This window comes from Cyphomyrmex costatus, unplaced genomic scaffold (genome assembly GCF_001594065.2).
Source record: "Cyphomyrmex costatus isolate MS0001 unplaced genomic scaffold, Ccosl1.0 scaffold69, whole genome shotgun sequence".
NCBI lineage: Eukaryota > Metazoa > Arthropoda > Insecta > Hymenoptera > Formicidae > Cyphomyrmex > Cyphomyrmex costatus.
This window is the reverse complement of record NW_017280255.1, coordinates 2472752-2490112: the sequence shown is the minus strand read 5'-3', so window position 1 is coordinate 2490112 and position 17361 is coordinate 2472752. Positions and strand designations below refer to the sequence as shown.

Here is a 17361-nt window from a genome sequence, read left to right as displayed (position 1 = left end):
AAAAAGAAAACACAATTTTCTTTTTCCTTATCTTTATTAATACGAGAAAAATGAAAATAAAACAAAATATGGGGGTTTCAAAAAGAGGATAAAAAAAAAACTATTTTTAAAACAAAGCATATTTATGAAAAGAGACCAAAAAAGTATATTACCAAAGCTTTAAAAAAATTACTTTGTGCATACTAATTTTAAGTAAAATTTAACGTTATATAAGAATTAACGTATGTATACAAACAATAAACAATTATATTTTTTATATAATCAATATATAACTATAATATAACTGTACAAATTAACTAATTTACTCTGTAAAATAAAAAAATAATTTTATTTTATTATTTCTTCTCTTTTGATTTTTGTAACAGAACAGTAATGTATATAAATTAAAATATGTTTATCTTTTACAAATAATGAAGCTCTTACATTTCTATTTACAAAGTTAAATATTTAATAAAATGTTTACATTAATTTTTTTTTATGTAAAATCCACTATACTTATTAATACTTTGTAGATCTTCATTTAAAATTAAGAATTAATATCAATCTTAATGAAAAACACAAAATACATATAAGGAGAAGTAGATATTTATTAATTTTATAACTTTTGATGAAAATCATATAATCTGAATGAATACAAAAACGATTGAAATAGTAAAGGCACAAGTATAGTATGTTTTCAAGCATTTAAAATTGTTTCAAACTGTGAAAATTGATCTTTACAATAACTTAGACATGATTATTACTAGTACTACAATATTTTAAAATACATAAAACTACATATTTATTTATTATATTTAAGACACTTCGTCGCTAAAAGATATGTTCAAAACATATACGCATACGTACATATAAGATTTTCCAAGATTATATTTAATATAAGACATTAGTACATATATTTCGTAATATAAATTCTCTTTCGATTAATATAATTTCCGATAATATATATGGCATAAGTTATTTAAAAACTTGACAAATTAATACCTATTTAATGATTTTGGCAAACAGCGTGAATCTCAAAACTTTATTACCTAATACTGTAGAGCTCAGATTTTATTGTCGCTATAAATGTTCTCATACATTTCTAGTTATCTAGTATATATTTCTATAACAATTGTTGTTTATTACTAAACTATTTTGTATATAATGGTTCTAATTTCGTTTTTTTTATATTAGTTATTTAGAATTCATCTCTAATTATTTTTATGCAAAACAGAAGCCATATATTTCTCAAAAGCACGATATAAATTATAAGCCATCTTATCAATTGCTTTAAAAATTGCAATGATAATTATTTGCAAAATCTTGTTGCTGGAAACGCTTTCCGGGCAAAAAGTCATACCCCATTGTTTCACGTTTGCTTTACAATACTGCCAAATAAAAGCAAAAGCCTGGAGTAAAAAATCGTTCATATCTTTGGAACATTTCATTAACTCTTTAGTGATTCTAAATAGCCTTTCCAAGTAATCTCCATTAATCTGCATAAAACTCATCTCTCTTATAAAAGGTTCAAAGTCAGAAACCATCGGTAGTTCTTCGCTTTCAGGACAGTCGTCGCTTGCATAGAATTTTGATAATAAATCATACAATGCTTTTGTTAATTGTTCAACGACAGACTCATTAGCATTATTTTGTGGACCAGATGAATCGTATTGGTCGGTTCCGAAAAATATGCCTAGTTTCATAAAATGAGTAACAAATTCAACAGGATCTAACAATACGATACCATTGACTTTTAATCTACCACAGTCGACAGACCATTCAATTTTATGTGAAGTACTGTCTACCTGTTTACCATCGGTAGTTACAGGCTGATTTGACAAAAGCTCTTGACGATGTTTTATGTAACGTATCACTTCCGCATTTTCAGATATTTTACATGTATTATTATTTTCAGCTTTCCTTACAGTTTTATTGAATTTTTTACGAAGATGTCTGCTTTTCGCCGAATTTTTATAATCATTGATAACCTTACCTTGAGTACTTTCGATTATGTCGCTGGCGAATTGAACCCTAACTACTGACCCGCAAAAGAACATAAGATGCGTCGCCAAATTTAATGCATCTATGACACTGACAGTTTTATCCTTTTTATACTTATCATACATAAAGTGACCTTGATATATGATACCAATACCACTCAAGATCAGACTGCCACCTTGTACGGTATTAAATGCTACTCTTGCTAAGGTATTTACTGACATACCACGTGCAGCAACATTGGAAATAATAGCTGTCCCTCCAATTGCTCCTAAACCAAATGCAGTACTGGCAATGCTGAGGTAATGTCCAAATGCTTCTCTGTTTAAAACATTAATAGATTCTTCATGGCTACTGCGGTCTACTAATTGTTGGGTATTCCGACCCAATGACCAAACACTAGTCACACCAGCAGCAGCAACACCTAATAAACGTGATAAAGTAAAGTGCAATACTCATTTATATTTTTATATATTACATAATATTGAGATAAACTGGTACAAAATAATAAATCATGACTTATACAATTAATATTTAACATGATAAATTGATTTTGCAATAACTGAGGACAATTTACCTGATATAGCAACAACTGGTGCAAGAGGTGTAAACAGCGCTGCAATACTCAAACCAATTGTGCCATATCCGACGACAGTAGAAGCAAAATCTATTCCCTTGCAGAGTTTTGCGTTCCATTTACATGAAGGTGATTCCAGGATTTCTATCCAAACTGTAGAATAATCCTCTGTGGGAACATAATCTAGATCCGGTTCATATAAACCATGTTTGGGGAGTACCATAGTACACTCTGGTAAATTGTTATTTTCTTTATAGTCAGTCCAGTCTTTATATACTCTACCAGTGAGATCAATGTACGATATTTCATATTCTACGTCATCAGTAGTTGATGTATTTTCTTGTTTTGTCTGCTTTGTAGTTTTACATTTTTTTCTGTTTCTTATTGTAAAAATAGGAACATGCATTACGGCTAACAAATTTTTTTCGTCCTTGTTTGCTTCTTCTTTTACTTCTTTTTTCTTAGGCTTTTCATTATTTGTTTTAGGACGGAATATCATATTATAAATTACACCATAATAAATTGAGCCAGACTCATCGGTTTCTACTGAAGATGTACGTATTTTATCATATATTTGATTTATGGTGTTTTGAGCATCTTCTGTATAACCTACTGTCCCAACTACATCTGCATCATTTGGATTCTCTGTTTTACAATAACAGTAGTTTTCTTCTGTACTCGTACTTTCAGTATTCTGTGGTGGACCAAAAATTGCATATCCAATATTTTGTTTTAGATATTCATGTTCATTATCTTTATATATTGTACAGTCGGGAAGTAGTTCAAATAAGCATTGTTGTTGTTGTATAGCAAAAGTCTTCATATCTTCCTAAAAAGATAAATGTATCTTTAATACACACATTCAAAAATTTATTTTATTTCTGATAAAATTAAGTGAGAAAACATATTGAGCCTTATTACAAACAATTTAAGTGAGAAACATTATTAAGTGATCAATTCAATTCTTCTGTCACTAGTTGCATTCAAAAAAGTCTTAAATTATATTTTTAAAACAATAAAGGAAGTAAATTGAATGTAGTTAATTGATATTTAGAAAATTAGTATATAATATAAGAAGTGGATGTTCAGTATAATGTTATGTATAATGTATTAAAAGACTAAACATACCCAAAGTATGTCTATAGCTTCTTCTTCCTCTGTAGCCATTATAATCATAAAATCCTTTACAAGTTACATATAATCTTTTTTTCGCTAAATAAAAAAATTATATAATCATTAATATATTTTTAATCTTTCTGTCAAAGTAAAATATACTTGTTATCTTGATAAATTTAGATTGCAAAATATTTATCGGTCGCTTGGCATTCAAAAGTTATTGTTAAAAAAATTTTTTTATTGTTACTTGAAATCTATGATGATACTTATTATATATTACAAATTATATGCCACTTACTAATTTAAAGAAATGACATCGTTCTTAACGAATCTTTTATCTGGAATTTCGAATAAATTCTGATACTAGTTTAATAATTAATAATTTTATTATTTTTAAAAAATATTTAGTAGCATTATATTAAAATCGTTACAGATATCAATATTTTTTCGATTATAAAATATAATTTTTTAAATATAAAAGCTTACCTTATAATTACTATGATTTCTTATACTTGTTTAGAACAACTCTTTGCCACGACTTCTTATATAATGGTACTAATCTAAAAATCATTATCTCTGACTGTTAACAGCTCATGATAAATTGAATCGAGTTACAGCGCTCTACGAAATTCGGGATTCCCCGGGAAAATCTTGGAATATCAACGTTTTATTGTGCTAATAATGCATCAAACAATTTTTCTCTTAATCTAATTTATGCTATATTCCGTAATATGAACCTTAACACGATCGGTTATAAATATATTTTTATTGATTTATGTCCTAATGAGAGGGCAAAACTATAAGATAGAATTAATGAAATGAAACATTGGACATAATGACGTTAGCAATACTGGAAACAACCAATCAATGTTCTCCAATATGCACTTTCTTGCGTATATAATAGCGCTGGTTATACTGAAATAGTCAATTAAATGTTTCCCAAATTCAATTTTCTACTGCGCATATACGGGAGCTTTACTGAAAAAAAATCAGGTCACAAAGTTACATAAAATTATGTAATTAAAATAATAAATCTCTTAATGGATTGTTCCAAATCAGTGAGTGATTTTTTAAAATCACATAATATTAAAAATAATATTTCATCTGTATCATATAATTTTATAGAATTATCGAATTTTAAATAATTAAACGCAATAGAATTATAGAAACAAAAAAACACATTATCTCGTATGACTTTTCAAATTATGTAATTTAAAAAAATCACATACTATGATTGGAACAATCCGTTACGTGATTTACACATTTTAATCATATGATTTCATTATGTAACTTTGTAGCGTAATTTTTTTCAATTAATTCCACCATGGGCAAAACACAATTTAGCAACATGATCAACAGGACTGGAGAGCTACGCTATATAACACACATTTTCTTTTCCTAGATTTCCTAAATATTTCATATACGGAATACGTATTGAGTTATAGTAACACAACTCGTTATTTTAAATACAACTCTTTCGTTGAATATGATAATTCTAGTATATTGAGCAATTATCTAATAAAGAATTTGTATATATATTTATATATATATATATATATATATATAGAGGCATCAAGATACATCAAGGCATTAATGACGTCTTTCATTTGTATATTACAATAAGCAACGATAAATACCTGAATTCTGTAAATTTCTTCATCTGACTGAGATAATTCGAGTTTTGAGTGCAGCTTTCAATTTTCGACTTTCCAGTAACATCGGCTGCGTTCAGTGAAACATAACAGTTTTAGAATAGTTTTATGATTGCCTGTTGAGATAGGATCATTTTTTCTAGATTTGAAAGTATAATCACTATAATCCAATCAGCGCGAAGAAAACTTGCAACAGTTGCAAAATAAACGTTCTGCTGAATACAACCAATAATATAAAGAACACTATATTTATAACATACTCACAATATATATTATATTTATAATATTAATTTTTTTAATATTTAGTATATTATTACATATACATATATCGCTCCATCTTTGTTATCGAACGTTAAACAAAAATGATATGACATCTGGAAAGCATCTGGGTGGAAATCCCATCACGCCCTAACGACGAGCTAATTTCATAATTAAATTTTATAAAGAGAAAAAGAAAACACATTTCTCTTTGTTTCCTTTTCTTTATTAATAAGAGAAAAATAAAACGAAATTAAAGAAGACAAAAAAGAAAAGGTACCTTTACAAAAAGAGAACAATAAAAAGTATATTACTAAAGCTTATTTATAAAAAAAGACTTAATATAGGTATGTGTACTAATTTAAAATAAAATTCACTGTAATAAAAGAATTAACATATGTAAAGGAAAGGCTTCTATTATATGAGATCCTATTATATTGAGTTCATTTTAAGTAAATGTTAGAAGTTTGTCGGCAGAATTTAAAATAATAATAGGTCATTTTTAAAGGAATTTAATAAGCTTTAAGATAGTGTTATGTAAAATTTAATTCAAAATCTATTTTTTTTTAATTAAAAAATGTAAAAGGTTAACAAATCGCAAAGTAAAAAAACTGTGCTCTTAATGATACACTCCGAGAAATCGATAATAAAGCGCAAAGACATTACAATTAAAAAAATTTTTTAATTTTATTTAATGCTTTTAAAATACACACAAACGAGTACAGCCTGTGCGCGCGCAAATTGAGCATGCGATGCATTGTACTCAGAACTTGTCTTCAGGTAGTTGGAACGAAGTATCGCAGAAACAGACCCTTAATGTTCATTTCGGTTATCCTTTTTATTATTGTACAATAACATTTATACTTTAGCATCGATTTTCACTCAGGCACAGAAGTATAGATCATTAGAAATACCCTAGGTGTGTTTCATATTACGAGTATTACGTTTTACGGTTTTACAATTGAACAATTCAACATATTCCGTATTTTTCTCTCTATTAATACTTTACTCTATCACTACATGAAGAATTTATTGCCAAATATTTATTTATTAAATAATAAACAAAGATTAAAGACTCAATAAAATTTGAAGACATCTAAATCCTAAAATTTTATTTTACAACGACTGTAGGTCGTTGATCCAACAATGAATTGTCCACTAAATAGTTTTCAATCCAAGAGCAATAATTTCATAGTGGAATCAATAGATAGCGTTTATTGGTTTAGCAGAAACGTCGCTATCTTATATTAGGCACCTATCTCATAATAGGGGGCTTTTCTTTATGAATATATATACGATAAATAATTATACCTTTTTAGATGTATAATCACAGATTAACTATTTTAATTTGTCAAGAAATGATTATATTTTTTTACTTATTTATTTTCTTTTGATTTTTATAACAGAACAATAAAGTACATAGTTCAAAGTATATCTTTTATAGATAGAAATCTTACATTTCTTTACAAAGTTAAATATTTAATAAAATATTTTGTTACATTTTTTAATTTTTTTCGTCCACTATATTTAATATTTTGTAGAACTTTACTTATTAGAATTAGGAATTAATATTAATCTTAACGAAAAAAAATATAAAATGCAAAGGAAGAAAATATATTAATTTCATAACACTTTCGAAATATCATATAATCTAGACGTAATATAAAAAAAGACTAAATTATAAAGGCACAAAGACAGTACATTTTTAAGGATTTAAAATTGTTCACCTATACAATAGCTTAGAGCTTAGACATAGGTATTACCCGTATCATATATAATACTCTTAAAATATATAATATATTATTAATTTATTTAAAACATTTTGATATCAAAAGATATGTTTCAAAAATATACGTATGTTCGTCGACAATAAGATTACAATAAATACATTTTTCTTAATGGATTTCGGAATGCAACCTAATCACTGAACGATTGATTCTTATTTATGAATTCATGAGTAAGAATCATTTGCTTGACGAATAGGCTGCACTCCGAAATCTATTAAAAAAAGTATTACAACCTTATTGTCCACAAGTACATATAAGATTTCCTAAGAATATATTTAATGCAGGATATTAGTGTGATTCTCTTGATAAAAATTCGTTTTCCACCAACATAATTTCTGATAATATATTTAATACAAATTATAAAAAAATTGACAATTTAATACCTATTTAATCATATTTTGATATAAACAGTGTGCATCTCGAAACTTTATTATCCTACTTTAAAGCTTAAACTTCATTGATGCTATAAATATTTCTATGCATTTCTCTTGCTATCTAGTATATATTTCTATAACAATTGCTGCTTATTACTAAACTATTGTGTATATAATTCTCCTAATTTCGTTTTTTTATATTAGTTATTTAGAATTCATATTCTCTAATTATTTTTATGCAAAACAGAAGCTATATATTTCTCAAAAGCACGATATAAATTACTAGACACCATATCAATGGCTTCAAAAACAGCAATAATAATTCTTTGCAAAATCTTGTTGCTGGAAGCGCTTTCCGGGCATAAAGTCATACCCCACTGTTTTACGTTTGCTTTACAATACTGCCAAACAAAAGCAAAAGTCAGGAGTAAAAAATCGGCCATATCTTTGGAACGTTTCATTAATTTTTCAGTGATTTTAAACAGCATCTTCAAGTAATCTTCATTAATCTGCATGGAGCTAATCTCCCTTATTAAAGGTTCAAAGTCAGGCACTATCGGTAGTTTTTCACTTTTAGGACAGTTATCGCTCAAATAGAAGTTCGATAATAAATCACAGAATACTTTCATTAATTGTTCAACGACAGATTCATTAGCATTATTTAGTGGACCAGATGAATCGTTTTGGTCGATTCCCACAAATATGCCCAGTTTTATAAGATGAGTAACAAATTCGATAGGATCTAACAATACCATACCATTGACTGTTAATTTACCACGGTCAACAGACCATACAATTTTAGGTGAAGTACTGTCTACCCGTTCACTGCCGGTAGTACTTACAAACTTATTTGACAAAAGCTCTTGACGTTGCTTTATATAAAGTATCACTTCGGCATTTTCGGATATTTTACATGTATTATTCTCGGCAGCTTGCCTTGCAATTTTATTGAATTTTTTACGAAGACGTTTGGTGTTTAATGTTTCCTTATAGTCATTGATAACTTTACCCTGAGTACTCTCGATTATGTCGCTGGCGAATTTAACCTTAACTACTGACCCGTAAAAGAACATAAGATGCGTCGCCAAATTTAATGCATCTATGACACTGACAGTTTTATCCTTTTTATACTTATCATACATAAAGTGACCTTGATATATGATACCAATACCACTCAAGATCAGACTGCCACCTTGTACGGTATTAAATGCTACTCTTGCTAAGGTATTTACTGACATACCACGTGCAGCAACATTGGAAATAATAGCTGTCCCTCCAATTGCTCCTAAACCAAATGCAGTACTGGCCATGCTGAGGTAATGTCCAAATGCTTCTCTGTCTAAGACATGAATAGATTCTTCATGGCTACTGCGGTCTACTAATTGATGGGTATTCCGACTCAATGACCAAACACCAGTCACACCAGCAGCAGCAACACCTAATAAACGTGATAAAGTAAAGTGCAATACTCATTTATATTTTTATATATTACATAATATTGAGATAAACTGGTACAAAATAATAAATCATGACTTATACAATTAATATTTAACATGATAAATTGATTTTGCAATAACTGAGGACAATTTACCTGATATAGCAACAACTGGTGCAAGAGGTGTAAACAGCGCTGCAATACTCAAACCAATTGTGCCACATCCGACGACAGTAGAAGCAAAATCTATTCCCTTGCAGAGTTTTGTCTTCCATTTACATGAAGGAGACTCCAGGATTTCTAACCAAACTGTCGAATAATCTTCTGTAGGAAGATAATGTGGATCTGATTCATAAAAACCATGTTTTGGAAGAACCATAGTACTCTCTGGTAAATTATTATTTTCTTTATAGTCTGTCCAATTTTTATATACTCTGCCAGTGACATCAATGTACAATGTTTCATACTGTACTTCAGCAACAGTTAATGTACTTTCTTGTTTTGCCTTTTTTGCAGTTTCATATTTTTTCTTATTCCTGATTGTAAAAATAGGGACAGGCATTACGATAAGCAGATCTTTTTTATCTTTGTTTGTTTCTTCTTTTGCTTTTTTTTTGGACTTCACATTTTTTGTTTTAGGACGGAATACCATATTATAAATTACACCACAATAAATCGACCCAGAGTCATCAGTTTTTACTGAAGATGTTCGTATTTTATCATATATCTTATTTATGACTTTTTGTGCATCTTCTGTGTAACCTACTGTCCCAACTACATCTGTATCATTTAGATTTTCTGTTTTACAATAAACGTGATCTTCTTTTGTACTTGTACTTTCGGTATTCTGTGGTGGACCATAAATTGCATATCCAATATTTTGTTTTAGATATTCATGTTCGTTCTCTTTATATATTATGCAGTCGGGAAGTAGTTCAAATAAGCATTGTTGTTGTTGTATAGCAAAAGTCGTCATATCTTCCTAAAACACAAATGTATCATTAAACAACATATCAAACATTTTTGTATGTAGTAAAACTGAGAAAAATTATTAAGTGATTAATTCTTTCATTGTCATTTAAATTCAAGTTTTAAATTGTATTTTTAGAACAATAGAAATAAATAAACTGAATATAGTTAATTAATATTTGTTAAATTAAGTTTAACATAAAAAGTTTTGAGTTCAGTATAATGTTGCGTATAATGTATTAAAGGTCAACTTACCCAAAGTATGTCTGTGTCTTCCTGTTCTTTCTCTGCAGCCATTATAATCACAAAATTTTTTAGATGTTATAATCAGTTATAATAGTAACCTTTTTTTGCTAAATAAAAAATTATATTAACAATTAAGTAATGTTTTTTAATCTTTCTGTTAAAATAATGCTTGATAATTTGACAAATTTAGATTACAAAATTATTTGTCGGTTAAATATCATTCAAAAGTTCTTGTTAACAAATCTTTTTGCATCTACTTGAAATCTATTATGACACTTATATTGCTATGCGCCATTTATCTAATTTAAGGATGACATCATTCTTGATGAATCTTAACCTTGTATGTATATATATTAAATTCTAGTATTTTTTCGATATTATTTTTTATATGAAATATTTAGTAGTATTATATAAAAATCATTACATATATATATATTTACATGCTTTAATTATAAACTATAACTATATAAAGCGCTCACATCCCTCACTGATCTCTTAGGGTCTACGCACAATAGGAGAAATATTAGGAACAGATATTAAATATAAGAATTTTAACCTGTCAGAAAGCGCACATTCCACAGTACACAATTCTGATAGGTTAAAATTCTTATATTTAATATCTGTTCCTAATAATTCTCCTATTGTGCGTAGACCCTTATACTTGCTTAGAATGACTACACCTCTGTCAGCTGTCAGCTCTTATATGTATGTATATACTAATCCAAAAATAACGATCAATATTGTGAAACTGAATCGCGTTAAAACGTCTTATAAAGATTGGGATTCCCAAGAGAAATTTCAGAATGTCAGCAATTTTAACGTGTTGATAATGCATCAAAGAATTTAATTTAATTTTTCCCATCATCTAACGCGAACTTTAATGCGATCGGTTGTAATTATATTTTCATTGAGGCAAAACACAATTTAGCGAAATGGATCAACAGGACTGCAGGGTTACGATACAGCATTTCCTTTTCTTAAATTTCCTAAGTATTTTATTAGATTACTTACTGAATAAGAATAATTCGTAATCTGAAATATAATCCTTTCGTTGAAAATTTTATTATGGTATATTCAGCATTTAATCAATATATATGTATAAAGAATATGTGTATATAGTGACATCAAAGGACGTCAAGGCACCAATGACGTTTTTTCATTTGAATGTTACTAAATAACGGTGAATACCCGAATTTTATAGATTTCTCCGTCTGAGATTCGAGTTTAGAGTGCAACTTTCGACTTCCGACTTTCCAGCAAACGGCTGCTGTAGGTCTGCGTTCCAAAACCATTCAAAACATAACTTTGGTATAGCTAAAAAGCTATAGTTTACATAACGTCAACTATAGATTTCAGTTACCGAAGTTGCGTTTTGGAACGCAGCCTAGCAAGGCACTACAATTTTTGAGGGCTGATCATGGTGGAAGTATTAAGGTTGGATTATACTGGCCGTAATCTGTTAACTTATGCTGTAAACTGTAAAAATTGACCAATTATAATCGATTATTCCCCTCTCATTCGACTGTGATTGGTCAATTTTTACAGATTACGGCATAAGTTAACAGTTTACGGCCAGTATAAATCAACCTTTACAACCATGGGGCCGATTGTTCGATCTTTCGGTAAAGTTTATACCTGTTAGAGTAATTCGCGCATGTGATTGGGTAATCTTGCTACTTACTTGAGGCTGAAGTCACATGGAGCGGAAATTACAACGGAACAGTGAAACCAATCAGAATCCTACAATCATTCCGCTGCTTTATTTTCTGCGATTGTGATTGGTCTCGCTGTTCCGTTCCGCTGTAGATTTCCGCTCAAATGTGACTCCAGAGTCCAGCCTGACAGGTAAAATTTACCAAAAGATGGAACAATCGGCCCTGAGCCCTGCGTCTACAAAGTCCTGTGACCACGGTCTCCACGACTCCACATTGCTAGAACTCAGCCCGATTCCCGATGTCAAAACGAGAAACGTATAGTTTCTACGGAAAAATGGTTTCTACAGAAATGCAAGATGATTGGCTACACATTTCTGGATTCAATAATTTGGTCTGATTTCTTGGATCGGGAATCGTGTAGTCACTCAATTTGCCGTTTTTCTAAATAAAAACTACATGTTGATTGACTTTCTCGATCCAGATTTCAAAATCCTGTATCCTCGATGCTAAAAATGAATCTAAGATCTCAAATGTGATGTGATTTGATTTGTTAATGATTTCTTTCTTCGGGACTCGGATCGATTTTTAGCATCGTGGACAAAAGCAGGCGACACACAATGCTTGTTTTCTTGCTAGATTAAATTCTTGCCATCGTATTGGCTGCCGTGCTGACAATGCTAGTATTGCAGCCAGTACGGTGGCGAGAATGTAACCCAGAAGTCAACCAGAGAAATAATCATGTCGTGGTTGGCTGTCGTGATGACTGTTCACAGTTCATTTCCCGGTTCCCGCTTAATTTTTTTGTCAGTTCACGTTCGCTCTGTGACATTTCTTGGTTGTTAGTGATATAGCCATAGCTCTGTGTAATTCATCTAAGAGCAACGCGGTACGATTTGGTACGATTGTCGGTGACAGAGCTGTTACGAGAATTTTAACCGATCGCCATGCAAGACACAAAGAGACTACAGGAGTTTATGGAGCTAGTTGGTCGGCTGAAGGTAAGCTCTGAGATGATGTGGAAATGCTCGCAGTTGTCAAATCATGACGTTTACGTTATGTTTCCCAAGTGACCTCAAATCAATAGACAAAAGAATAATATGTAAAATAGCATTGGCAAGAACAGTTATTTTTGAAATTCTTCACGGAAATAGAAATATTGTAAAGAAGAGAGAAAGATGAATGCTATTGTAAGTTTAAAAAAAGAAGAGAAAAGACAGATACTTATGTAAGAAGACATCTAGCATTTGCCTATGTTGATTTATGACCTAGAGATCTTTTTTTTTTAAACATGATTGTATACAACACTGGTTTATAAAGAATCATGATTAGAGGTGTTCTTGATGAAGATTTGAAGAGCAATATTTGTAGTCTGTTCTTACTTTAAGTTCGTCTCGAGTAACATCTTAAGATACTAATACAGCTCTCTAAATAATATTCATAGCTGGTTTTTATTTTAAGACTCTTAAGTAATATCTGTACATGCTAATATAACTTTTGGATTGGCTTATGAGTTTTATGACATCTTGAGATTATACTTAACAGTTGTCAAATATATAAGAATTAACTGTTGGTCTTTTTTCTGTTCCTGCACTGGACTGTATTAGAGTTCTCTTTCTCATTTTCAACAACTATCAAACATATGCATATTTCACTTTAAGCTCTAAAAGTGTACTTACACTTGTTCAGTCACAGAAAACAAGCCTTATGAATATTGGTCAAAATTATTGCAATAAGAAAAGTATAACTTTTTTTCTGTTAATTTTAATTGTCAGGAATTATGTTTGAAATATTATTTCATATTTTGATTTTGATATGTTACTTGTTGATTTGAATCTTTACATAAGGATGTATGTAGAAATAAAAAACAGAGAAAACATATGCTGATATTTAATATAAGATGTACATATGTATATACAAAATATGAAATTTGTAACACTTTTAACCTCATAGATATATGAAACTATATATATTTGACCTTTGAACAAAGTAAGGATAATAAGCAATTTGTAACTCATTGTTTTGTATAACAGACATTGTTCTTTGTACGTTGGAAATTAATATCAAGAAAGATATTTATATATTTTTTATTTTAACGGTGAAAATATATTTCTATATGTCATTGAAAGTCTTTTAAATAAAACATTTTTTTTTTACTTATGAGCTTAATTGGGAATTAGAATTAGAAATATGCAACATAAAATTAGAAACAGAAAAGAAATGAAAAAATTCATTAGCGTTCATAGGATATTATTAAAAAAAATTTTATTTATATGCTCAAAGTTGTGCTGATTTATGAATATTTTGATAATGTGAATTAACTATAATACAATTTCATTTGTTTAAAATTGCATTTAGTTTAGATAAATACCTTGCAATCAAATGGATGGAATTATTAGATTAGATAATTTTCTGAATCAACACCTTAATCTTGAATCTTGCAGCAATGCCTTTGTTTGATTATTCATGATTGTTGATATTTTACTTAAGGCTGAGTTGCAAATTTTACTGCCAATGCTGAATATATAATATACACATTACTTAAACTGTAGATTTTTAGCACTAATAGTGAATTTTGAAATGCATCCTAGATGTAAGGTTTCATTTTATTTTCAAATTTTAAGATGACGTTTACAATATAAACAAGCAAGACTTTAAAATCTTTTTTTTTTAATTTAAAAAATATACTATTTAATAAAATTTTTTTAAATAATAAAGTTATAAAAGAATGCATAAAAATTAAGAAAATATAAAATTGAAAGAGAAATCTCTGTATCATCTTCTATATTATTTTTATTGCAAACAAAAGAATTATGATAATGATAAATAAGAATTATATATATAATATAATATTTTCTAATCAATATATGCTTTTTTATATTATCTTTTTAAGAGACATTTTCTTGAAAGAAAGAAACACATCTAAGTAATGTAATATAGATTTAATATAGATCTATCATATAGATTAAAAAAATTTATTTAAGAATATTTTTCAGCATATGAAAAGGATGGGATGGGTAAAACGAAATATATCTGATCCTGAAACAATCGCTGGACACATGTACCGTATGGCAATGTTATCATTTCTAGTAGATGGAAAAGAAAAATTAGACAAAACCAAGTGAGACTTTATTATTATTATAATATTTTTTTATAACTTGAAATTTTATATTAGTTTCTCTATAAAATTAAATAATTTAATTATATGATATTGATATACATATATAAGTTTGTTATTAATATTGATTATTTATATTCTATATTTTCTGATTTACAGAATAATGCAGATGACATTAATTCATGACCTAGCTGAATGTATTGTGGGAGACATAACACCTCATTGTGGCATACCACCAGATGAAAAACATAGAATGGAAGATGAAGCTATGGAAGATATTTGCAAGCTGTTAGGTGATAAGGGACCTGAAATATTACAAATATTTCGTGTAAGAATATTTGTGTTATTCTGATTTTGCAATATACTATTAATGTTTATTAATATTTATTAATGTTTTATCTGTTTTTAAATATTTTAGGAATATGAAAAGCAGGAATCTCCTGAAGCACAATATGTTAAAGACTTGGATAGACTAGACTTGTTGATGCAAGCATATGAATACGAAAAAAGAGATAACATTCCGGGAGAACTGGACGAATTCTTTGTCGCGATTAACGGCAAAATCAGACATCCTGTTATCAATAAAATTGCTATTGACATAACCGAAGAGAGAGACCAATTATGTCGCAATATAAATATCTCGAAATAGCAAAAGTTATAATCTAAAGACAAATCTGGAAGGACAAGCTTTCAGATAGCTCAAATGATATTTTAAACGTTACCATGTCACGCGCTATTAAATAATGGCTATTAGTGTTATATGTAATTTTAATATATAAGGTTTTGATATAGATAGTATATAAAACAAGCTTATATATATATGTAAAATTGATTACTTAAGTTATTTGATCATTCGTTGCATAGAACTAACCATAGATAAGAATTTTATTTATGTATCTTGTATTTTTTTCATATTTTTTTTATATCATTTTAGATTAGAGCTCGGCGATGCAATTTTCGGCCGATTTTCAACTCCGCCTTCTGCGCGGTGTCCCCCTCACCTTACCGCTCTGTGCACAATCCAAATGCCGCACGACGGTCGAGCGACATTTGGACTGCGCGCGGGGCGTGAGGTGAAGGGTACAGCGGAAGACGGAGCTGATTCGAAAATCGGCCGAAAATTGCATCGTGTGCCTATTCTGGATAACAAATTAATAGTTATTATTTTCTCATATTTAAAATATAGAGTGTAAAATATGTATGTGTATATTTCACATATTTTAATTATATCCATTGCAGTTAATTTTCGTTGCAGTAAAGCGATTACCAAATATTATTTTTTAGATATTAAATATTTCATAAAGAAAGTTTAGTTTAGAAGAAATATAGATATTTTATCAAAACACTTTAGCACTTTTATGAGTAGTTTTGCTTTCAAAAATAAATAGATATATATAATTTTATTTTTTTAAAGGTGTATATATATACATATATGTTCAGTTCTATTAATTTGTTGACGATTTGCTTATGTGTTGTTTTAAAGTAATTAATTATTTTTTTATTCTTCACTTTATTCAAAAGTATAATGTGTGTTTTAATATACATCTCAAGCAAAACAATATGTATAATTTATTTTTTTATATTTTTTATAACAAATTAATATAAAATAGACGTTTTCAATTCAAATTTTTTATGGTCTGAGCGAATTTCTTATTTTAAATTATTTGTCTTTAAACAATTATTTATTTAATGTTTATGTTTTTATATTTTTAATTTTTTCCAATCACTTTGACGACTTAAATATTGAACTTGTATTACATAAAGTAATATATCATATTATATCGATGATGCGACAATTTAATCGTGCATGAAAAATGAAAACATGATTAATAGATCGTGATGTCCATCATTCGTATTGGTACGTGCACCACTTAGTGTTTTTTTTTTTTTTGGTTGTATATAACGGGTACGTGTGCTTGTCTTGCATAATAATATTCATTCACAGTCACGTAAATACGTTGAAGTTATCTGTTATATATGACATACATTATAAATGTACAGATATATGAAACACGAAGAGAGAGAGAGAGAGAGAGAGCAGATATACTTATAGTAGTATATCTGCTTAGTAGTATCGATAGTAAATAATTATAAATTTCTAAAAATTATATATAAATTATTAGGATTTACAATAATTAACAATGATAATAACTATATAACAGTAAAAACAATGCAGTTATAAAGCTAGCGATCGAAATAA

The 17361-nt window shown here is 28.7% G+C and overlaps 2 protein-coding genes across 2 annotated transcripts; one reads left to right on the top strand and one right to left on the bottom strand.

The window, feature by feature from the left end:
• Nucleotides 1-7531: 7531 nt before the first annotated feature.
• Nucleotides 7532-10890, bottom strand: LOC108780239 (uncharacterized). Its single transcript, XM_018547875.1, has 5 exons — nucleotides 10871-10890; nucleotides 10401-10498; nucleotides 9333-10158; nucleotides 8025-9179; nucleotides 7532-7578 (listed from the first exon to the last, which is right to left on the bottom strand). The coding sequence occupies exons 2-5, from the start codon at nucleotides 10440-10442 to the stop codon at nucleotides 7532-7534; spliced, it is 2070 nt and encodes a 689-aa protein (XP_018403377.1). The 5' UTR covers nucleotides 10443-10498; nucleotides 10871-10890.
• A 1974-nt stretch (nucleotides 10891-12864) lies between these two features.
• Nucleotides 12865-15890, top strand: LOC108780303 (HD domain-containing protein 2). The gene is made up of 4 exons (XM_018547959.1): nucleotides 12865-13044; nucleotides 15040-15164; nucleotides 15321-15489; nucleotides 15580-15890. The coding sequence occupies exons 1-4, from the start codon at nucleotides 12991-12993 to the stop codon at nucleotides 15808-15810; spliced, it is 579 nt and encodes a 192-aa protein (XP_018403461.1). The 5' UTR covers nucleotides 12865-12990; the 3' UTR covers nucleotides 15811-15890.
• Nucleotides 15891-17361: the final 1471 nt, after the last annotated feature.

Excerpts from the sequence above, each read along its gene's own strand:
- LOC108780239 (XM_018547875.1), bottom strand. The coding sequence starts at position 10,442 with ATGGCTGCAGAGAAAGAACAGGAAGACACAGACATACTTTGG. Across the intron at positions 10,159-10,400 it reads AAGACACAGACATACTTTGG|GAAGATATGACGACTTTTGC; the intron begins GTAAGTTGACCT and ends TTTGTGTTTTAG. Across the intron at positions 9,180-9,332 it reads ACCAGTTGTTGCTATATCAG|GTGTTGCTGCTGCTGGTGTG; the intron begins GTAAATTGTCCT and ends CACGTTTATTAG.
- LOC108780303 (XM_018547959.1), top strand. The coding sequence starts at position 12,991 with ATGCAAGACACAAAGAGACTACAGGAGTTTATGGAGCTAGTTGGTCGG. Across the intron at positions 15,165-15,320 it reads GAAAAATTAGACAAAACCAA|AATAATGCAGATGACATTAA; the intron begins GTGAGACTTTAT and ends TCTGATTTACAG. Across the intron at positions 15,490-15,579 it reads AAATATTACAAATATTTCGT|GAATATGAAAAGCAGGAATC; the intron begins GTAAGAATATTT and ends TAAATATTTTAG.